Below are 15,616 nucleotides of genomic sequence, written 5' to 3'. Positions count from 1 at the left end.
CTACATTAGCTGGCCGATATTATTGTTACGCCACAATGCTTTCCATATGCTATCGTTACGTTGCAACAATTTGCTTAATCCTCTATCGCTGCACAACGCAACACTAGGACGTCACAATGGCCAATTAAACTCAAGCGTACAATAACGTGAATGAACAACTAATCAGCTTGGTTTGGAAAAGTAAGTTGCCTGAAAATTTTATTGCACAAAAAAACTTCTTCTTTAGTAGCGTCGTGTTGATTTTTTTGTTAGTTACTTTGCGGTCCCAGAAAATTGTCTCGCGGACCCAAAAGGACCGCGAACCCACTGCTCTGACACAAATAATGTTTGTTGCTTTAATAATAAAAACGCAGCGGTGGGATTCTAGACCAGCGCTATTAGTTTTAAATAGCAGGAAAAGGTTTCAACGAATATTAAAAAGTTCAAAAAACACGTTGATTGGCTTTTTATGCTTTTTCCCATTTAATTACAATGGTAGTAATTTGGCGCTAGACATCAGTTATGCTAAAAATGTTTACACTTACAACGGTTTCGAAAAGAGTATTGATTTCACGTGTTTACTTTCCAGTTATTATACACCTACCTTTGAAGAACAAAGAACATTGAAATAGGAGAGGCGTTTACCTAACTTCGCAATTGCGGCGCTGCTCTAGAATCCCACCAAAACGCTTATTAATTATGAATATTAATATTTTTTTAAATTTTTATAATTTTTTTTAATTTATAATATATAGGCAATTCTTAGTAAAAGGTTAAAAAACGTTTAAACACTTGCGTACTTGCAATAAAATGGCTGCCGGTTGACCAGAGTTTCAAAATAGCAACTTTAACAATAAAACATAACAAAATTTCTCACCGGCAGTTTCGCTCCAAACAGTTCAGCGACGTCGTCAGTTCAAGAATTAAATAATAACTCCCAATCCATGAAAAGCATCATTCAGCAGCGTTAGTTAATTAATTACAGAGCAAAACAAACCTTATTTTTGAATATTAATTTTTTTTCAATATTTTTTGCTAAAAGTGTGATTGCTGGAAAGATGTTACCAATACAAGGACTGTGTAAAAATTTCAACTTTGTAGCGTCATTTTTAATTGCTTTATGCGAACATTAATTACGAAAGGCGTTTTTTCGAATTTGGGCAGTTATGAATTTTCAAAGAAACAGTAAACACCCAGTCCGAATGAATTTAAACATGATTTATGTCTCATTTTGAATGTGGTGACTCCTAGTTTATATCGTTAAAATTTGAACTTGTTGGCTCAACAGTTAAGGGTTAATATCGCTGAATATTAATATTCATATTTTTGAATATTAATTTTTTTTCAATATTTTTTGCTAAAAGTGTGATTGCTGGAAAGATGTAAACAATACAAGGACTGTGTAAAAATTTCAACTCTGTATCGTCACAACTTTCGGAGATATTGCCCAAAACCTATTCCAGCGCGCCAAGTTCGCGCAGGTAGTTGTGACTGGGTGTACTGTATGAGGTGACTGGGTGTACTGTATGTGTCACCAAAAAAGCCGAGAAAATAGCCACTAAGCACCCCTGAGTCTAACAAAGTCATTTAAACAAATTTGGGAATGAATCATAGAATTCAATGGTAAACTGGGGAAATTAAATTTAATCATACCACCACCTGCTAAAGCCCAGTGCTAATCTAAATAATGTATACAATCATCAATAGGTGTGCGACTACATTAGTAAAATAGGCAAATGGATATTTTAAAATAGAAATGAATGATTTTACTATAAGTTTATTTTTATTTTTTGAATAACTCTGTAAAATAATTCACCCTAATCAGCAAATGCATCTTGGTAAAATATAAATTTTGTTAATTTGCTATTGTTGCTACTTGCTAGGACTACTGCAACACTACAAATAACTAACATTAAAAACAATTATTGAGCAACTACACTTTATTGCAGTTTTTAAAAAAAATTGCTTGTCATAACAACTTTAAATTATTGAAATTGAAAGAATCTTGAAGACTAAAGAAGGTAAGCTATTGGAGCATAATGGCTGGAGGTTGTAGTTGTATATGTAGCATGAATATCTGAATATCAAAGCCGATACAGAAGTAGGTAGCATTTTGAAAAAAAACTTTTCGAATCATTTTCTTGATAAAAAGCATGAGCATTAGAGTGTAACTATATTGTTATGTTGACATTTGTTTAAATGTTGTTTCCAGAATTTACCAGCGGTTCTTTAATGTTCATAGCTCACACTACACTAAGAAAATACATTTTTTACAAAACAAAATACAATTATAACTTTAATGTTTACTATTACTACATGTCAAGGCATACTGTAAAATTATCAGTTATTTAATTGATAAGCTGAATTCGAATCGCACATGATTACCTACATGGCTTTGAAATTTGAATAGTTTATTTCCAAATATTTAGAGTTCTTCTTAGTATTTTAAAATTTCTTTCAGGCACATTGGTGCACAGCTGTAGAGAGTCTGAGAACGATTCAGTTAGACATTTGTAAATCATTTGTGTGCTTTAATGTTGTTATTTTGTTGCGTTTTATAACCTGCACTGGTTTCATCCAATAGATGTTGGTCACATCAAACCTCGCTAATAATGTTGAGTGGAGACCTTAACCAACTTACTATTGTCGGATGATTGGAATCGGAAGTGCTGTGCTACAATTATCGAGTTGGTTCAAACTTTGGATAAATCTGCAAAGTTGACCAACACTCAACTTACACCTAAACCAGGTGATTTGGAAATAAATAGTTTTCACAACTTTAAGTTTTTATACACACTTAGCAAACTTACAGTTTATATTTAGAAAATTTGCCAATTGTTTAAAGTTGGTTTGAGAATTTGCACAAAGCTGAGAAATGAAACCACTGCTTTTCATGTGCGCAGTTATAAGCTGCCCAACAAGCAATGTAAAACTTATGGAATTTATTAAATTATTACAAAACAGACAAATTTTAACAAACAAGCATAGTGTAACATAAAAGTTGATTTTTAAAACGAAAAATATACACACAAACACTAATTGTTTTCAGATCCAAGCTGCGATGATCATTTCTGGAAACTGAAATATACCAAAGATTACAAAAGTGTTAGAATTTTTTAACATTATTGTTTGCAAATGCATCTTGTCCAGTAATTTCTTATGCACTGATTTTCGTGCAGTTAATTTGAACAGTTATTCCCTGTTGAGAGCCATTTGTTGAGCTTGTGTATTATGTAGGTTTGTTTATAAGAGAATATATTCCTGCTGTGTTCTATTAACCGCCTTCTTGTTTCTGATTGTATCATTTGTAATTACTCCCTGAGACCGGCCTTGTCTCTCGCTGAGGCCAGAACCACTTTCTCTGCTCTCCTTGCTCCCCTCTACTCAACCTTCTGTGATGGAAACAATAAAAGCTAACAGCACACCTACTAGTCGGTAATACACATTATGACACGCCCTACAAGCTTATGCTGGTAATGGACAAGTTGTGTGTGATTGTGAGTAATTAATTAACTGATGTTTATTTGTAATAATCAAAGAACAGTTCTTTTGATAATTGTAATTGGTAATCCTCTGGTAGTTGTAATACTGCTGTATCTGAGTAAGCAGTTAATTGACGTTTATTTGACAAATAAAAACATTTGGTCAATATTGTTGTTAAGCAAAATGAGAGATTTAATTTTTTTCCACATAACGCCAAACAAATATATAAATGCTGTATTGGGATTTTGCGCCCGCCCGCTAGTGCGAGTACAATTCGCTCCTGGCGAGATTTGAGCAATCTACCTAACCACTCCTAAACAACAATTTAAAGCTCGTCCTTTTGTTGAGTGTTTATGGTATGACGGCAGCGCGAAACGTTACAGAAAAAAAATAATCTTTGTAACTTTTGTCCAGGCGAATGCTGATTGGTAGACACATACCCGACTGGCGAGTGTAAATTTCAATTCAAGGCCAGCCCTGAAATGTGTAGTAGCTTGGCGGGGTTGTGAGATGATTGTTGTGTCATTCAGAACAACTTTCCTCCAATTGCTAATCCTGCCTTGTGACTTTGAACACTTGGTGGCGGAGCTGAGCTATAAATGCGCGAAACGAAATGTAATAATACTTGCTTGTACTAACAGATTGAGCAAGCATTGGCGTATGGTTGTTTTTCGACTCTCCTTCTGAGCCTGCATAGCTAAGTTGGTAGAGCGACGGTCCCGGCTTGACCGGAGGTCGTGAGTTCGAACCTCACTGCAGGCTAGTTGTTTGTCTAGCCTGCTCTGCTTGCATCACAGATCAACAGATTCGGTGAAGATTACGTGCTCATTGAAATGCCAGGAGCAACCCACTCGCCCATCAGAACTGAATCCTTCATATATCTACAACGAAACACAAGTATTGTATAAATAGTCCAAACAGAGAATATGTTGAGAATAATCACGTTCGCTACTTGTTCTAAAAAGTCTAATTCATGTTTGCTGCTAGCTACAACTGTCTGATTATAACTTGCGTATTGATTATTTTCGTTGTAATCAATAAATTTGTCCCGGTTTTTGTTTCTTATGAGTTTTACGTTTTGTTTATTACAAGCAGGGCTTTGGAGCAGGCGTAAATGTTAAATTGGTCCGGCTCCAGCTCCGGAGCTCACTTATATCATAGGTTAGCTCCAGCTCCGGAGCTTATTGATACCACTGCTCCGGCGCCATTACGGAAAAAACTAAATGTTTAAGGAAGAACGCTTAATTTGCAATATCTAGCGTTTCAAAATAATCACAAACAAAACGCCATAATGGTTAGTTAGAAAAGGTGGCGCCAAAGAGGCAACAATTCTTCATTTTGTGAAGAGTTGCTGTTAAATTATATGAATTCAGCCATTAGTAGTAGCATAGCATCTTATGAAATGCATTGGAGCTGGATCTTTTTTTAAACAACTGCTCCAGTTCCGTTAAAATGCACGCCTCCGGGGCTCCGGCTCCAAAGCCCCGATTACAAGCAGGTTGTCCGATAATATCGGATCGGAGCCGATACCCGATACCAAGTCTTAGTATCGTACATCCTTACTTACAAGCAATACAGGATTTATTGTGGAGCTTTTTGTGTTTTGCTTTTCCTTCAGTTAAAATGAAAATGAAATTTCGATGTTTCCTAATATTTTTATAACAGCGTACTGCACTATGACGTAATAGTGGCAAGCTTTTATTGGATTGCAGGCCGGAAGTTGATTTAATTATTATCAGTGCTTACTTGAAGCCGCAAACCGTAAGTTGTTACCAAGTCTCTGTTTATTGTCGCGTACAAATTACAGAATATTCTGTAAGCACGAACAGTGACATATTAATCGTAGGCAGAAATCAGTTGCCCTAATCAGGATGAAAGTGCGAGCAAGGCCAGGCTGGATAAACAAATAGTGATGAGGTTTGAAGTCGCGATCTTCAGTCTAGCAAGATTTACAAGGATCCCAGATTAGTCGCTTGCCGGTATAAAATAACTTGTTTAAGTTGCTTTCAGCGTTTCTCAACCGGTGCGCACTGGTGCGCCATGGAAGGTTGCTAGGTGCGCCGCGAGCGAAAGGAAAAAAAATGTCGAAATAATTCCGAAATTAAACGGATTAAGACTTTAATGGACAAAATAACGTTTTTAGTCTCAAAGGTTGGAAGCCCCTATAAAGATATGCAACTATAAAACTCATGTAATAAAAAATGCAGGCAATTTAAGAGAAATATCGTCTAAAAAAAAAAAAAAAAAATTTCGCGCTCGCTTCGCTCGTAAGGTGCGCCGCCACGTTTTCATACGTCTCTAAGTGCGCCCCCAAGTAAAAAAGGTTAAGAAACACTGGATTAAATGAACGAAATAAGCACACGGTGTAGTTTGACGTCATACATGCGAAATAGTGCACATTCGATGCTGGCCGTATTTTTTTTTTCATCATATAACACGCGTCAACAAATTGATTAAAACTTAAAAGTGCTCACCTTCTTGTTTGTTGACGAACAATTAATTCTATAGCGAACAAAGGGCGCGAGAGTCGAGCACAAGATTGTCTGGGTGACTCGCTGCTCTGCTCCACATAAGGACCTTGTTTAACCCCGAGGCCACAACATACCTTGGACTTCTATTGCTTTGAACGGCGTCTATGAAACCTTTTTCAGGCAACGCGCCGTTTGGTTGGACCCAGGTAGCGGCGCAGACTTTGTGAAAAAATTCAGCAAATAAACTTTGCGCAGTTTGAATACAAACCTTAATTTTACAAACCTACAATAAACACTATGGACGAGTATGTTTCAATTGCCTTTATAATGAATATCTCTACAGTAGCTTTAAAATACAGAGAGAGAAAGCGAGTTTTGTGAAAAATATGTCACGATTTGACGTAACATTGTGGAGGCTTGAAATTATTTCCAAACCCCAACAATATCCTGGATCCGCCAATGCAATGCACAACCAGAGAAACTTTCCATCGTATCCCAGTTTAAGGACGTCGGCTCCAATGGTTGCTGGCACAATATAACATTCCGTCACTTAATACTTTTACGTTACAGCGGCCTCCCAATCCCTGATCCACAACACAATAGTCCTTTTCAAACAGCTCAAGTGTGAACAAGGCGCGATGAATTTGTCCTAATATAAACCACGGCTTGGGTTAAAATAGGTTCTTCTGGCAATACATTTCTTCAACCAACGTTTCGGCTTACTATACGGCAAGCCTTCGTCAGGGACTGACACACAAAGCCAACAAGACACAAAATAAAACGTGGCTATGTCCCTGACGAAGGCTTGCCGTATAGTAAGCCGAAACGTTGGTAGAAGAAATATATGCAAGACGAACCTATTTTAAATATACTATGCCTGGTAGCAACAGCATATATTTTCGCGACTTGAGTTATTGTGCATGGCAATTACGTATCTCACAAACAGCCGCGGTTCTATGGATATTGTTTGGGTGGTCATGCATTTTTCAGACGTTACGTCACAAAGTTACGTCACGCCGTGACGTTACTAAGTTACTTATAAACGTGACGTCACAAAGTTACATCATAACGTGACGTCACAAAGTTACATCATAACGTGACGTCATAAAGAAGTTACTTTAAGGACACGACACAGTTCGTATTATGATAAGGTTTTACGTTTGAGAGATGTTGCTTTGAATAGAAAAACTTCATTACATTGATATTTTCGATTCGCACAAAGCAAAAAAAATGCTTTTATATCGTTTAAGTTGCCAAACCCTTTTATGGATGGCGACGCACGGCGCCTTTGGGCTAAAGCCTTTTTAATAAAACAGATTAGGACATACCAGAATCATAATACAGATTCGGCGCGGGCGCAATGTTTTTTATATTTACACAGTTTAAATCGACCAAAACAATCCAGTTTTGGGGGTTATGGCCACGTGCCCCCTTTCCCCTCCCTGGGCCCGCCCCTGCTTACAAATTGCTGCGTAAATACAAGACGCGAGATACACGAATGCAACAATCCAGTCTTGTTTTAAAATTACATTTACTTTATTTCTTTAAAAAGACGCAATTCCGATTTTAAATACGACCAACCCAAACCTGTCGTGCATTAAATGTCAGACAAACGCTTTGTGTTTCTGTATAAAACCAACTGTGTGGGTTATGAAGTAGTCTGCAACTATTCTTGAGTCCCATAATTATGTTTATCGCATATGTTCAAATTTTGCGATAAACTGAAATATTTTAGTGTTTTTTGAAATCGTCTTCATTATGCCAAATTTGATGTTAATTGGCTTTTATGAATTTGTTGCTGATAAAACTACTTTTATTTGAACATTGTAACGTAGTTGGTTCCGGCAAACTTGTGTGTTCGTGTTGTATCAGCTTCTGTGCTTGCTACTGTACCTTGCACTCAGTATGTTTTATTAAGGACACATAATAAAAGCACAACGTTTTAAACATCGTCACCATTGCGTGAAGGAATTTATCCGGAGGAACCAGACCGTGACCCCAAACAACACCCTAGACCTTCTCTGGGGCTGTTACTATAGCAACCTCAAGGTCCGTGCGTCACACTTTGGTGGGGTTAAATACATAACTCAGAATTTTCCAGTTAGTCGGAAAATACAGCTTGGGTGGCATCGCCACGCCCCCTTGTATACGCCCATGTTTGTCGGTTAGGCCGAAGCGGTTCCGCTTCAATTTAAAGACGAGCGTTGGTTCCGTTAAACTTGAACAAAGCAAGACTGAGAGCTTGTTTATTTGATTTGGAAACTTAATATGGCCGCCATTATTCACTTGCTCGCGTGAGGCAAGTTGCCAACGAAACGAGAAAGAACACTCTAAAAAAACTTCATTCATTTTAATGAATCTTTCTAATTATTGGAGGTGTTTTTGATTCTTTGACGGCCGTATTCAGTGAAGTTACGATTTAAAACGCAGAAAACGCGACACAAACTTTTTTGTTTGCTTGCGATGAGAGAATTTTTTTCTCTTTTTTTATTTGCGCGCCATCTAACGAAAGCAGAAGACGCTCCTATTGGCCATCACAGTCGAGAAAAACAATCGAATTGTTTGATAACAATGGCATAACTAGGCTCGCTTCTGCACGTTGCGTCCAAAATGACAGAAAGTTTTAGACAGTTATTAAAGGTGTTTAAAATTTTTAATCTGTAATTTTTATGCAATTTGAAGCAACTATGCTGGCGTCCGAAATTGCGTCATTGGACATTGGTGGTCTAATGAATATTTTAAGGACTCGTAATTTAATCAACGAGAATATAGAAGAAACCATGAGAAGTAAGTTAATTTTTATTCTTTTTTGTTGTTTTGCATAGGCTGTAAATTTAATATTTAAAAAAATATTGCTAAATAAATGGATACTTACACCTGCCCCTTTGATTGTGGATATAAAGTGAGAGAAATAAAAAGATTTTCAAAACATCTTCGAATTGAGCACCATGGCAAACTTTGTCATTTAAAATGCTGCCAACAAGGGTGCTGTACCACTTTTACTCGTTTAAATAACTATATAAGACATTTAAAAAATATTCATCCACTAAACACAGTCATCTCAAACGACCCAGTTAATATCACACCAAGCAATTTGTCGGATCCAATTCCATGTGAAAATTCAAATGATGAGTACACTCATTTACTGGAGGGCAGTCTTTTGCAATTCATTTTAAAAATGCGGGCAAAATCTGGAATTAATGAATGTACAGTTGTAATGTTTATACAATTTTTAAAACAATATTTGCAGGACATTGAGCAAGCCATTTTAAAAACCTGTATGAACAATAATTCTTTGCAGTTAATAATTGGGCAACTGTTTAGTCAAATTACACAAATAATTACCAAAATGGACACAATCTATAAGCAAAATCAATTCTTTTGTGAAAAACTGCAAATGATTCACCCAACAGAAGTTGCGTTAGGCCATAGAATCGATCAACGTTATAACAAAGATCTTGATAAATTCGTTCAAGTTTCTGTCACCGAGACATTCCAATACATTCCAATGCTTACCGTGCTTAAGAAACTTTTATCTGAAACAAATATAGCATCTTTGTTTAGTACAGGTAAAACATCAGATGGGGTTTTGCAGTCGTATTATGATGGGGAAGTGTATAAAAATCATCCTTTGTATAAGGATAACCCACAGGCTTTGCAAATTCAACTATATTATGATGATGTAGAAGTTGTAAATCCACTTGGATCAAAGACCAAAGTTCATGAAATAGCAATGTTTTATTACACCATACAAAACTTGCCTTTTCAGTATAACTCCTGTTTGCAAAATATTCATTTGTTGGCAACAGCTCATTCTGTTGATATAAAAAAGTATGGTTTTGAAAAAATATTAAAGCCATTCATTGAAGAACTTCATGAGCTTGAAAGTGAACATGGATTCCTAATTGAAAATGATTGTCGTTTAAGAGGAACAATTTCAATGTTTGTTGCGGATACCTTAGCTGCACACTCTGTTCTGGGCTTTCAGTCACCATCTGCAACATACTTGTGTAGAATTTGTTATGCTACCCGCGGAGAAATTCAAACTAATTTTAAAGAATCAGACTTTCATATGAGATCATCTGACAGCCATAAATTAATTATCCAAGAAAAAAAATTTCCCCACTGTGGTGTTTCTGGAATTTCACCTCTTGCCAGTTCAAAATATTTCACCACTGTTGAAAACTATTCGTTTGATATTATGCATGATTTACTTGAAGGAGTGGTTCCCAAAGAAATTAAGTTGGTGTTGCACTATCTTGTGTATGTGAAAAAGGTCATCACAATTGACAATATTAACAACCGCCTTGCTTCATTCAACTTTGGTGTGATTGAGTCAAAAGACAAGCCGTCGCCAAATTTTGCTGACCATAGCTTAAGGAAGTTAAATGAGACACTATTTAAACAAAAAGCAGCACAATCTTGGTGTTTTATTCGACACTTTCCACTTTTATTTAGAGATTTGTTTGCGAAAGATGATCTATACTTGGAAATTATTTTGCTACTCCTCAGAATTATGGATATAGTGTTTTCCACAGCTGTATCTATTGGTCAATTGGCTCAACTTGAAGATCTAATATTTGAGCATCACATGCTGTACAAACAAATTTTTCCTGGAATAAAATTTATTAATAAACATCATCACATGGTTCATTATCCAACATGTATAGCAAAGTTTGGACCATTAACCACAATGTCTTGCATGCGCTATGAAGCCAGGCATAATGTTTTTAAAAAACATGCTCATATGATATGTAATTTTAAAAACATTGCCAAATCAATGGCAACAAAAAACCAATTAAAGCAATGTTTTGACATGGCATATTATGACATTGGTAATAAGGTTAATGTGGGCACTGGGATAGTGGAGTCTGTAAGCAGTTTAAAACATGCTGACCTAATATTGCAAAAGAATGGCTCATTATTAGCGAACGTATTTGTTCCACATGAAGTTTCACTAGGTAGCATTGTATACAAACAAAATTATATTGTTGTAATAGGTCATCATGAAAACTTACCTTTATATGGTAAGATTGTTCAAATATTGTTGTTACCTGATGATAAAATTAATTTTATTGTTCTTTTGTATGTTACACATGTGTTTGACACTCAGTACCATGCTTATGCTATAACACCTTCCATACCAGAGAGTCACCTGTGTATTTCACAGGACGAACTAAAGAATATCTATCCTTGTAATTTAAAAGCACCAGTTAACTACATTGGAAATGATAACTTTATTGTTGCAAAACATTGGGGTCTTTGTAATTAATATTAATATGTAAATTAACAGTTTTTTATATGTAATATTCTTCACCAGTATTATATCTGTTATATTTTTTTGCAGGAGAAAAAGTTGATGGCCAAACATTTTTAGAATTGAATGAAAATGATTTTAAGGAAGTTGGATTTGACACTATTGGGCAACGTAAAGCTGTCATGCGTTTTATTGCAAGTTTAAGTTGTTCGCCAAATGTACAGCTTTCTACTAAAAGGGTAATACATACTACTTTTTGTTTAAAAATCTGTTTGGCTAAAAATCTAAAATTATTGTTTTTGCAGTTTAGTGATTTAAAACAAAGAGTCCTTCAACATTCAAATGGTTCTATGGTGGTTAAGCAGTTGGAGGATGATGGTTTTTTAAATACACAAAATAAAAACAAATTTGTAAAACTATGCACAGATATTCTTGTGGATGAATCTATCAAATGTGGTGACAAAAACCAGTATGTAAATTTCTGTTTACTTTTTATTACTGACCTTAAGTTAATATTTTTCCTTTGTTTTTAACCAGGCTGTGGAGTAGGTTAAAAATACTCCGACTCCCAAATACCACTCGAGCCAAATATATGATTTTACAGAGTCAAGCTCCTTCGCTTACCCATTTATGTATTTAAAATATGTTTGATATAACCCACTCATAGGGTCATATATTTCATCCACTCACTACATGTAGTTACAAAATATTATATATGCTATTTTACCCACAGTTTGAGGCCTTACCAGTTGAACAAATTTAAGTCAGATTCTGGACCTGGGAAGTCTTACTCGAGACTCAAGCAAAACAAATAGACTCTGTTGAGTCCTATATCCGACTCTACAGCTCTGCTTTTAAATGCATAATTTAGTAGCTAAATTTTCAAAGATATATTTAATCATATATATATATATATATATTTAGATATCCATCATCAGAACTTAAATTAGAACTTGCTCAGGCAATTGTTGAAGAGTTTCCAGAACTGAAAAGCAAAATTTCTGGATGCAATGGCTATGTAAGAACATAAACTGGAAATTCTGTACTTTTTAATATCATAATAGAACATTACCTTACAGGAACATTTCTACGACCCAAGGTCGAAAACTGGATATATTGAGAGTAGACTGAAAACTATGCGACGAAAACTTCCTGCTGACCAAAAAGCGTACAAACAAAGGGGATTCAAGCGAAACCAAAGCAGTGACAGCAGCACTTCTTTTGAGTCAGACTCTACAGTTGACTTACGAGACAGTGATGATATGATTCCAATTAAAAAAAAGGTATTTATGAATACCAATTTTGCTTTATTGCATTAGAAATACTAGTAAAAATCAAATTTGACAGATATTATGGCTCCAGGATACATGCCCCACCACAGAATCACTCCCTTTGATATACAGTGCAATGGATGTATGTTTTGAATATAGGCGCCTGGATATTGAAAATGACTATCCTTCCATTACTTCTATCTTGAAAAAATATCCAAGATTTATTGATGTTAATTATGGAGAACTTGTAAGTGATAAAATGATATATTTCATAGTTAGTTGCTTTACTTTTGCTGTTTGTGTTCAACAGATCTTGATGGATTATTTCAAGTTAAAGCCTTGTGCAAAAAACATGAAAACTGTTTTTTCATGTCTTGCACAAAAAATTATTAACCATTCAATGAAAAAAGCATTGACCATGTCTCAATTGGAGAGATACTCAGACAGTAAGTATAATGTCCCCCAAACAATTTCTGTAGATTTAATATAATGCGGTTCTTTGCTTTTTAGAAAATTTAGCAGCAGTTATGGCTCTACAATCACTTCTGCCACCACTAAATATGAAGGGACTTAAAGGACACCATTCTGTGATTGTCTTTAATGGGGTATGTTCGTGTTTTGACAATGTATTTAAATTGCATATTGTCAAATATGCAATAAAACGCGTGTTTTCAGGAAAACTGCAGTATTGAAGAGTACATGAATGGAAAACAAAACTACTTGACACAACCATTTTTGGTTGCGGTGGGTCCAGTTTACAATCCAGATAATTACTTTCTAATATTAGACAACACTCCTGTACCAGTGGGCTCAGATTTTCTTGAAGCATTTCAAAAAACATTTGCAGCATTTTGGGTTTTTAACGTTAAGTATTATGCTAAACTTGCAGCATTTTACAACTTTTTTGAGGTACACTGCCTCAGCATGAAAGCTATGTGCTCTGTACATGCTCTGTCATCTGCCCTGTAACATGTAATTTTGTAACCTGTGCTGCTTGATTTCGTTAATTAAGTGAAAGCAACAATGAATACGACTGATTTAAAGATTTTTAAGGTTAAAATGAAAAAGGTGTAAACTGAACATTATAATCATTTAAAAATTAGTGAACTGATTGATTCAAATATAGTTCAAATAAATATAATCGATTCTTTATAATCATTCAAAGAAATGAATAAATTAAAAGATTCAATCCAGTTCAATCTTTGAAAGAGCGGGAGCAAAATTGATTCAAATTTCATTCAACTTTTTTTAGAGTGAAGGTTTGTGAGCGAACAAAGGACGCGAGAGTCTGGGTCGCAAGGTTGTCTGTGTGACCCTTCGTACTTCGCTCAACATTTAGCACTTGTTGTGTCTAATATGAGCGACTGGTAGGTTGAAATTTCGGTGAAAACCGTCTGAATGTAAAACAACAAGCAGAACTAATTTCGGTTAGCTATAGATCTAACATTTAGGAATTTGTATTACTTTTAATCGGTTTTTAAACAAATAGCAGTTGTTGTGTTAACTTCCCGAAAGTTTTGTAAACATTCATTTTTTGTTATTTTCTTGGTAAAGTAACAGGTCAAAAAATCACGGTAAATCTTGTATCATTTGATCACTTTTTTAGCCGGTTTTGGCGCAAATTTTCATGGTGGACTTATTTTATGACGTCATTAATAACCGTTACTATCTGATTAACAGTAAAGACTAGCGAATAATAATTAAACAATAATTTAATGCCGTTTTGTCTTGGCTTTGTTTATTGTATCTTTGCTATCTTACTTTACAATTAACAAACCAAGCCTTGTTTGAGCAGCTTTGTGTAAAGTTAAACTTGAAACTTCATTTGTCACATACCAAATACATTACGTCATATATTGTGACGTAGTGATATATTAAGCTTTACATTGAACATACAAAGCCTTGTTTGAGCAGCTTTGTGTAAAGTTAAACTTTGTGCGAGTGAGGAAGTCGATAAACAATTATAGCACCGTTGCCTGCTGCATCCTGTTTGTGAAACTAGCCCGTGGTGAGGTTCGAACTAACGACCTCGGTCATACCGGGACCGTCGCTTTACCAACTGACCTACACAGGCTTAGAGGGGAGCGAGTCAAGAAACAACCGTAGCACCGTTGCCTGCTGCATTCTCTTTGTAAAACAACTTGTCAATCGGTGTTATTTTCACGTGCTGAGCAAAGCGTAATTTGCGTTTAAATTTGATTGTGGCGAGCGTTTCACGCTTTGCTAAACTCAAGCCCCGTGCAGCAGCTGCAGCTAGCTTAAAGTTACGCTTTGCTCAACTCAAGCCCAGTGCAGCTAGAAAAAAGTTACGTTTTGAGGCGATTTTTACGCCCAGCGCAGCTGTAGTGTAAACAAGCCTTAAGTAGGAAACCGTAAGCTCAAACTTTCTTGGTATTACACAACAACATCCAATTATTGAAACCATTACCTTGGTAAGACTTTTAAAATGCAATGCAAGCAAAAGCGCTTAAACTCGATTTATCGCATTATGACGCAAAATTGTGAGGATTTTTTTAAATTTCCTTAGTCGTTTATACCTACTCCAACCCACCGAAAAAAATACGTTGGTTTTAAAAAAGTTTTTGTGAAAAATATGTCACGATTTGACGTAACATTGTGGAGGCTTGAAATTATTTCCAAACCCCAACAGTATCCTGGATCCGCCAATGCAATGCACAACCAAAGAAACTTTCCATCGTATCCTAGTTTAAGAACGTCGGCTCTAATTTTGCTGGCACAATATAACATTCCGTCTCTTATTACTTTTACGTTACAGCGGCCTCCCAATCCCTGATCCACAACACAATAGTCCTTTTTAAACAGCTCAAGTGTGAACAAGGCGCGATGAATTTGTCCTAATATAAACCACGGCTTGGGTTAAAATAGGTTCTTCTGTCAATATATTTCTTCAACCAACGTTTCGACTTACTATACGGCAAGCCTTCGTCAGGGACTGACACACAAATCCAACAGGACACAAAATAAAATCACACCAAGAAATATGTCTATGGCTATTTCCCTGAAGAAGGCTTGCCGTAGTAAGCCGAAACGTTGGTTGAAGAAATATATTGACAGAAGAACCTATTTTAAATATACTATGCCTGGTAGCAACAGCATATTTATTCACGACTTGAGTTATTGTACATTGCACTTAC

The 15,616-nt window shown here is 35.7% G+C and overlaps 2 protein-coding genes across 3 annotated transcripts; both read left to right on the top strand.

The window, feature by feature from the left end:
• The first annotated feature begins 8,352 nt into the window (after nucleotides 1-8,352).
• Nucleotides 8,353-13,472, top strand: LOC146134797 (uncharacterized). 2 transcript variants are annotated; one of them, XM_083395295.1, is made up of 9 exons: nucleotides 8,353-8,720; nucleotides 11,281-11,429; nucleotides 11,496-11,659; nucleotides 12,115-12,208; nucleotides 12,270-12,473; nucleotides 12,553-12,708; nucleotides 12,772-12,907; nucleotides 12,972-13,066; nucleotides 13,137-13,472. In XM_083395295.1, exons 1-9 carry the CDS (start codon nucleotides 8,603-8,605, stop codon nucleotides 13,428-13,430), a joined length of 1,410 nt encoding a protein of 469 aa, XP_083251421.1. In that variant the 5' UTR covers nucleotides 8,353-8,602; the 3' UTR covers nucleotides 13,431-13,472. The 2 variants fall into 2 exon arrangements, with proteins under 2 accessions (XP_083251421.1, XP_083251420.1); XM_083395294.1 differs by having other exon boundaries at nucleotides 12,538-12,708.
• LOC146134798 (uncharacterized) lies at nucleotides 8,717-11,348 on the top strand. Its single transcript, XM_083395293.1, has one exon. The coding sequence runs from the start codon at nucleotides 8,797-8,799 to the stop codon at nucleotides 11,203-11,205; it is 2,409 nt and encodes an 802-aa protein (XP_083251419.1). The 5' UTR covers nucleotides 8,717-8,796; the 3' UTR covers nucleotides 11,206-11,348.
• Nucleotides 13,473-15,616: the final 2,144 nt, after the last annotated feature.

Source organism: Ascidiella aspersa, chromosome 8 (assembly GCF_963924565.1).
Source record: "Ascidiella aspersa chromosome 8, kaAscAspe10.2, whole genome shotgun sequence".
NCBI classification, from domain to species: Eukaryota; Metazoa; Chordata; class Ascidiacea; order Phlebobranchia; family Ascidiidae; genus Ascidiella; species Ascidiella aspersa.
Note: the sequence above shows the minus strand (reverse complement) of the source record. Positions and strands in the feature narration are given on the sequence as shown.